This window comes from Hylobates moloch, unplaced genomic scaffold (genome assembly GCF_009828535.3).
Source record: "Hylobates moloch isolate HMO894 unplaced genomic scaffold, HMol_V3 SCAFFOLD_12, whole genome shotgun sequence".
NCBI classification, from domain to species: Eukaryota; Metazoa; Chordata; class Mammalia; order Primates; family Hylobatidae; genus Hylobates; species Hylobates moloch.
The window spans coordinates 38243822-38250801 of NW_026652287.1; the positions used below are offsets into that span (position 1 = coordinate 38243822).

At 53.2% G+C, this 6980-nt stretch overlaps 1 protein-coding gene across 1 annotated transcript; it reads right to left on the bottom strand.

Moving 5' to 3' along the window:
* Nucleotides 1–1222: 1222 nt before the first annotated feature.
* On the bottom strand, nucleotides 1223–5391 carry LOC116478294 (neutral amino acid transporter B(0)-like). Its single transcript, XM_032169356.2, has 4 exons — nucleotides 4976–5391; nucleotides 3535–3729; nucleotides 3299–3433; nucleotides 1223–2064 (listed from the first exon to the last, which is right to left on the bottom strand). The coding sequence occupies exons 1-4, from the start codon at nucleotides 5389–5391 to the stop codon at nucleotides 1827–1829; spliced, it is 984 nt and encodes a 327-aa protein (XP_032025247.1). The 3' UTR covers nucleotides 1223–1826.
* Between the last annotated feature and the right edge of the window lie 1589 nt (nucleotides 5392–6980).

The window sequence follows — 6980 nt, forward strand, 5'->3', positions numbered from 1 at the left end:
GTGGCGCGATCTCGGCTCACCGCAACCTCCACCTCCTGGGTTCACGCCATTCTCCTGCCTCAGCCTCCCGAGTAGCTGGGAATACAGGCGCCCGCCAACACGCCCGGCTAATTTTTTGTGTTTTTAGTAGAGACGGGGTTTCACCGTGTTAGCCAGGATGGTCTCGATCTCCTGACCTCGTGATCCGCCCGCCTCAGCCTCCCAAAGTGCTGGGATTACAGGCTTGAGCCACCGCGCCCGGCTTATTTTTGAACTTTATTAAGAAACTGCCCAGTTATTTTCCAAAACAACTCAGCCATCTACTAAAGGAGCACCAACCAAGAGTTGAGGAGTCCTGTTGTACCCATCCTCCCTTGGTCTTGTGTTCAGCCATTCTACTTTGTATAGCGGTGTCTCATCGTGGTTTCCCGTGGTGTTTAAGAGACAGGGTCTGGCTGGGCGTGGTGGCTCACGCCTGTAATCCTAGCACTTTGGGAGGCCGAGGTGGGTGGATCACTTGAGGCACCGGTCTCTACTAAAAATACAAAAATTAGCTGGATGTGGTGGCAGATATCTGTAGCCCCAGCTACTTGGGAGGCTGAGGCAGGAGAATCACTTGAACCTGGCAGGCAGAGGTTGCAGTGAGCCAAGATCGTGCCACTGCACTGCACTCCAGCCCAGACAACAGAGCCAGACTCCGTTTCAAAAAAAAAAAAAGCAACAGGGTCTCACTGTTTGTTGCCCAGGCTGGAGTGCAGTGGCACGATCATGGGTCACTGCATCCTTGAACTCCTGGGCTCAAGGTATCCTCCCCACCTCAGCCTTCTGAGTAGCTGGGACTACAGGTGTGAACCACTGCACCTGCCTAATTTTTTGCTGTTGTTTTTGAGACGGAGTTTTGCTCTTTCACCCGGGCTGGAGTGCAGTGGCGCGATCTTGGCTCACTGCAACCTCTGCCTCCCGGGTTCAAGCAATTCTCCTACCTCAGCCTCCTGAGTAGCTGGGACTACAGGCACCCACCACCATGTCCGGCTAATTTTTGTATTTTTAGTAGAGACAGGGTTTCACCATGTTGGCCAGGCTGATCTTGAACTCCTGACCTCGTGATCCACCCGCCTCAGCCTCCCAAAGTGCTGGGATTACAGGTGTGAGCCCCCACACCCAGCTCAGTGGTGTTTCTTGATGAGCAGATACTGTCATTGTAGTGGCCAGTGCTTTAAGTCAAATTCTCAAGAATACCTGATTAAATAGTTGACGCTCAATTTTATTGCTAAAAAAATGTCCTCTGGAGTGACAGCAGGTATTTGTCCTCAGCCTCTCCCCAGAGTCCCTGGAAGTGTTTCTGTTATTGTGGAGAGAATAGGGGATCTGGGGACAGGGTGGGACGTACTATGGGGACAGGAAGTCACAGAACACACACACACACACGTGCACACACACATCCCCCCACAACTACAGCCACCAAAATAACCAGCATGGTGTTGCAACATCCCCCCAGTGGGGGCTAGCATTCCCCATGGTGACCTGTGACCTGCTCCCCGAGACAGGGGAGGCCAGGCAGGCCACGGTGGGGACGCAGCAGGACATTATTTCCCCATCTTGCTGTTTTCTAGCCTTGAGTTGGGGACATGAGTGAGAACTGGGGGTTTTGAGGAGTAACCCTCATGAGCACATGTACTCCAGCAGCCAGGCATCCCAGATCTCCTGTCCAGGAGGGGGCTGGGGCCCCTGGCTCCCCAGAGTGTGCAGGCCGACCCCCAGAGCCCTAGCTCATCCATTTATCCATTCCTCATAATCCAGTGTCCAATCAGCGCCCCCAGCAGGGCAGGGAAGGTCCCTCCCGGGGTTTACATGACTGATTCCTTCTCAGAGGCGGCCGTGGCATCCCCTGCGGGCCCCCGATAGTGTTTGAGGAGGGGGTTTCCTTCCTCAGTGGGGACTGGCAGCGGATCCAGGGGCAGCTCACTCTTCACTTGTATCAACTCAGGCTCCGTGCTTCTCGACTCCGTACGGTCCACGTAATTTTGGAGGAGTCCTGCCCCCAGAGCGTCACCTTCTACATTGAGGACGGTACAGGACCGGTCGCTAAAGGGGTAGAAATGACGGCAAAGTAAGTGGGAGGGGAGAGGGTGAGAGGGAAGGAGAAGGCCAAGGCTTAAGCCTCCTGCCTCTCTCTCCCTGGAATCTAAAAAGTAAAAATTAAGAGTTGGAGTCAGCCTGGGCAACATAGTGAGATCCCATCTCTCACTCTATTAAAAAAAAAAAAAAAAACTAGCCAGACATGGTAGTGCACACCTATAGTCCCAGCTACTCAGGAGGCTGAGGCAGGAGGATCGCTTGAACCTGGGAGGTGGAGGCTGCAGTGATCACAACCATGATCACATCACTACACTCCAGCCTGGGCCACAGAGCGAGACTGTGTCTCGAAAAAAAATTAAAGTATAATTCACCTACCATAAAATTAACCTTTTAAAAGTGTCCATCTTGGTGTTTTTTAGTATATTCAGACTTGTGCAACCATTGCCAATAATTAATTCCAGAATTTTGTTTGTTTGTTTGTTTGTTTGAGACAGGATCTCACTCTGTTGCCCAGGCTGGAGTGCAGTGGCACAGTCTCGGCTCACTGCAACCTCCACCTCCCGGGTTCAAGCGATTCTCCTGCCTCAGCCTCCTGAGTAGGTGAGATCACCGGACAGGCGTACACCACCATACCCGGCTAATTTTCTTGTATTTTTAGTGGAGACGGGGTTTCACCATGTTGGTCAGGCTGGTCTCAAACTCCTAACCTCAAATAATCCACCCGCCTGGGCCTCCCAAAATGTTGGCATTACAGGCATGAGCCACCGTGCCTGGCTGCTTTCCAATCTTTATACTCTTAATAGCTTAATCGTGATAGCAAATAATTATGTAGCAATTACTGCTTACTGGGGGCTGCTCTAAGGGAGGTGTGTCTGTATCTAATCCTTAGGGATAGACTGTTCTTCTCCCCGTTTTACAGATGGAGAAACTGAGACGCAGGGAGATTAAGCACTTCCCGAGGTCATAACAGTGAATGTTGGAGCTGGGATGTGAACCTGAGCAGTCTGGCTGAAGAGTCTGCTGTATTCACCACACAGACGCCCTACTTTTCTGACGTCCCTCTTAGAGCTACAAAGATGCCATTCCTTGCCCTCAGGAATGCTCAGGGTTCCCCCCATTTTCTCCAGAATTCCTTCCTTCTCTTCCTCTTCTGTCCAGAGGCTCTAAGGACTCTCACTCACTCATCCTCTTTACCAGGGGTACCCCTGGCCCCTGCCCCAGTCTCCAGACCCACACTCACACTAGCCAGTCCACAGCCAGGATCAAGGAGATATGGTCGACCGGGAGGTTGACTGCTTCGAGGATGATGGCCAGAGTGAGGACACCTCCAGCAGGGATGCCCGCTGCCCCCACGCTGGACGCTGTGGCCGTGACCCTGAGGGAGAAGGTGGGAGGTTAGGCAGATGCCTCTCTTGTGGGAGAAGATGGGGGTCAACAGGGGTCCGGGGGTCCCATCCGCAGCCCCCTGACACTCACAGGATGGTGATGATCTTTACGAAGTCCAAGGACTGCTGGCTGAGCTGTGCAATGAACACTGCGGCCACGCACTGGAAGAGCGCGGCACCGTCCATGTTGACAGTGGCGCCGATGGGCAGGATGAAACGGCTGATGTGCTTGGCCACGCCATTATTCTCCTCCACGCACTTCATCATCAGCGGCAGCGTGGCGGAACTGCAAGGGATGGGAGAGCTGAGTTAGGTTAACCTGCTGACCGGGGCTCCGCCCACCCTCCAGGTCCAGCCCAGGTGAGGCCCCGCCTACCCCACCCCAACCAGCCAAAGCCCCACCCACCCCACCCAGTGGATCCCCACCAGAGCCTGCCTAAGCAAAGCCCTGTCACCCAACCAGCCAAAGACTGCCCACCCTCCAAGTCTGACCCGAGCCACCCACCCAGCTGAAACCCCGCCCACCCAGGGCCCACCCAAACCACCTGCCCAGCCAAAGCCCCGCCCACCCAGGTCCCGCCCATACCACCTGCCCAGCCGGAGTCCCACCCACCTCCCCAGCCTGTCCCTTGGTCCAAGGCCCCTGCATCTAACCTAGACCCCCTTTCTCTCCTACCATGTCCAGACTCCACCCCCAGCCCTCACTTGCTATATCTAAGCTCTTTTCCCACAAGCAGGCACCACTAGGGAACTCAATACGAGGATTACAAAATCTATGAGTCCTGGAACCCCTGGAAGAGTACAGACTACTACCTCCCACAACATCCACACAATTCACACCTAAATTATAACGTCTGGGTCCTGCTGACTCTCACCAATAATACACTAAGAATTATTATTGTCTTGGAAGGGGACAGGGTCAGCAGGAACGAATGAAATGCCCAGGAGAGACGGTGGAAGGAGTTCTGAGGTTGAATCAGGGCAGAACTTAAGAGCCCCCCAGGGGCCGGGCATGGCGGCTCACGCCTGTAATCCCAGCACTTTCGGAGGCCGAGGCAGGCGGATCACTTGAGGCCAGGAGTTTGAGACCAGCCTGGCCAACATGGCAAAACCCCGTCTCTACTAAAAACACAAAAATTAGCTGGGTATGGTGGTGGACACTTGTAGTCCCAGCTACTCGGGAGGCTGAGGCAGAGAATCACTTGAACCCAGCAGGCAGAGGTTGCAGTGAGCTGAGATCACACCACTACACTCCAGCCTGGGCAACAGAGCAAGACCCCATTGTTTAAAACAAAACAAAAAAAAGAGTGCCCCCAGGGCCATGGGGAGGCAGTGTAAGAAAGAGGGAAATAAATCTCTAGGGCAATCATTTCCTATCTTTTTAAGGGCGGGGATAAATCCAGGACCTTATGAGAATCTCCTGAAGTATGGCCCCTGTACCCAGATACAATGTCCCAGGCACAGAAAATTTCATCCACTCCATGCCGCTTAGCAGATTAAATATCCCACCCTAGCCCACCCCAAGGCAGTACCTGGAAGAGGTCCCAAAGGCAGTGGCCAGAGGTGTCACGATGCCCCACAGGAAGCGGTAGGGGTTTTTGCGGGTGAAGAGGAAGTAGATGAGGGGCAGTACCAGGAGCCCGTGGATGGCGTGGCCCAGCAGGCAGCACAGAATGTACTTGCCAAGGCGGGCAAAGAGTAAACCCACGTCCTCCATCTCCACGATCTTGCCGGCCACCAGGAACATGATGCCCACAGGGGCGTACCTGATCAGTAACACAGGAGACAGCTTGTTGCCTCTTCCACGGGCCCAGTGGCCAGGTGTGAGGCTCAGCACCCTGCCCACATCTTCCCGCCTTCCTGAGGTCAGGAGAAGCCCCAGCAATGTGTGCTTCAGCATGGGCACCACTCCCAGGCCTGGCCCCTGAAGCCCCCGTGCCAACCTCATGCTCTCTTTCCCCTCAAAGGTAGAGCAGCCTGGAGATAAAAGTCTCCGTGCAGCCCGGGCGCAGTGGCTCACGCCTGTAATCCCAGCACTTTGGGAGGCTGAGGCGGGCAGATCACCTGAGGTCGGGAGTTTGAGACCAGTCTGACCAACGTGGAGAAACCCCGTCTCTACTAAAAATACAAAATTAGCCAGACGTGGTGGCTCATGCCTGCAATCCCAGCTACTCGGGAGGCTCAGGCAGGAGAATCGCTTGAACCAGGGAGGCGCAGGTTGCTGTGAGCCGAGATCATGCCATTGCACTCCAGCCTGGGCAACAAGAGTGAAACTCCATCTCAAAAAAAAAAAAAAAGTCCCAGTGCTTCCATCACCACATGAAGCAGTCACCAGATTTGGACTTCACATGTGAGCCAGAAAGAAATGTACATCAGTGTGTGCCATTCACACTTCCTGGGTTGGTTTGCTATGGCAGCTAGCATGACTTCAGCCAACACGCTCTCTGCAGATGATGAAAAATGAAGAGGCCGGGCTCATGCCTATAATCCCAGCACTTTAGGAGGCGAAAGCAGGAGGATTACTTGAGGCCAGGAGTTCTCGAGACCAGCTTGGGCAACACAGCAAGACCCAATCTCTACAAAAAGTAAAAATAGGCCAGGCACAGTGGCTCATGCCTGTAATCCCAGCATGTAGGGAGGTGGAGGCAGACAGATTGCTTGAGCCCAGGAGTTCAAGACCAGCCTGGGCAACATGTCACTCTCTCTCTCTCTTTTTTTTTTTTTTTTTTGAGACAGAGTCTCGCTTTGTCGCCCAGGCTGGAGTGCAGTGGCACGATCTCAGCTCACTGCACCCTCTGCCTCCCGGGTTCAAGCGATTCTCCTGCCTCAGCCTCCCAAGTAGCTGGGACTATAGGCGCGTGCTACCACACCCAGCTAATTTTTTGTATTTTTAGTAGAGACAGGGATTTTCCGTGTTAGCCAGGATCGTCTCGATCTCCTGACCTCATGATCTGCCCACCTCGGCCTCCCAAAGTGCTGGGATTATAGGCATGAGCCACCGCACCCGGCCACCCAGTTTCTTAAACAACAACAACAAAAAAAATTAGCTAGGCTTTGTGGCTGGGGTCTGTAGTCCCAGCCACTTAGGAGGCTGAGATGGGAGGATCACCTGAACCCAGGTCAGGGCTGCAGTGAGCTGTGATCATGCCACACTGCACTCCAACCTAGGTGACAGAGCGAGATCCTAGCTCAAAAAAACGTTTTTAAAAATTACTATTATTATTATTATTTAGATTGTCTCGCACTGTTGCCCAGGCTGGATTGTAGTGGTGCAATCTTGGCTCATTGCAACCTTTGCCTCTCAGGTTCAAGCGATTTTCATGCCTTAGCCTCCTGAGTAGTAGCTAGGATTAAAGGTGTACACCACCATTCCCAGCTAATATTTGTATTTTTTTGTAGAGAGGGTTTTTCACCATGTTGGCCAGGCTAGTCTAACTGCTGGCCTCAAGCAATCCTCTCACCTCAGCCTCCCAGAGTGCTGGGATTACAGGTGTGAGGTACCAAAACCAACCAAAAAACATATTTTTTTTTTTTTTT

Bases quoted from the DNA above. Each gene is read 5' to 3' on its own strand.
- LOC116478294 (XM_032169356.2), bottom strand. From the start codon at position 5,391: ATGAGGTTGGCACGGGGGCTTCAGGGGCCAGGCCTGGGAGTGGTGCCC. The intron at 3,434-3,534 runs GTGAGTGTCAGG...CTTCTCCCTCAG, and splicing joins GTAAAGATCATCACCATCCT to GGTCACGGCCACAGCGTCCA. The intron at 2,065-3,298 runs GTGAGTGTGGGT...CTACCCCTTTAG, and splicing joins CTGGCTGTGGACTGGCTAGT to CGACCGGTCCTGTACCGTCC.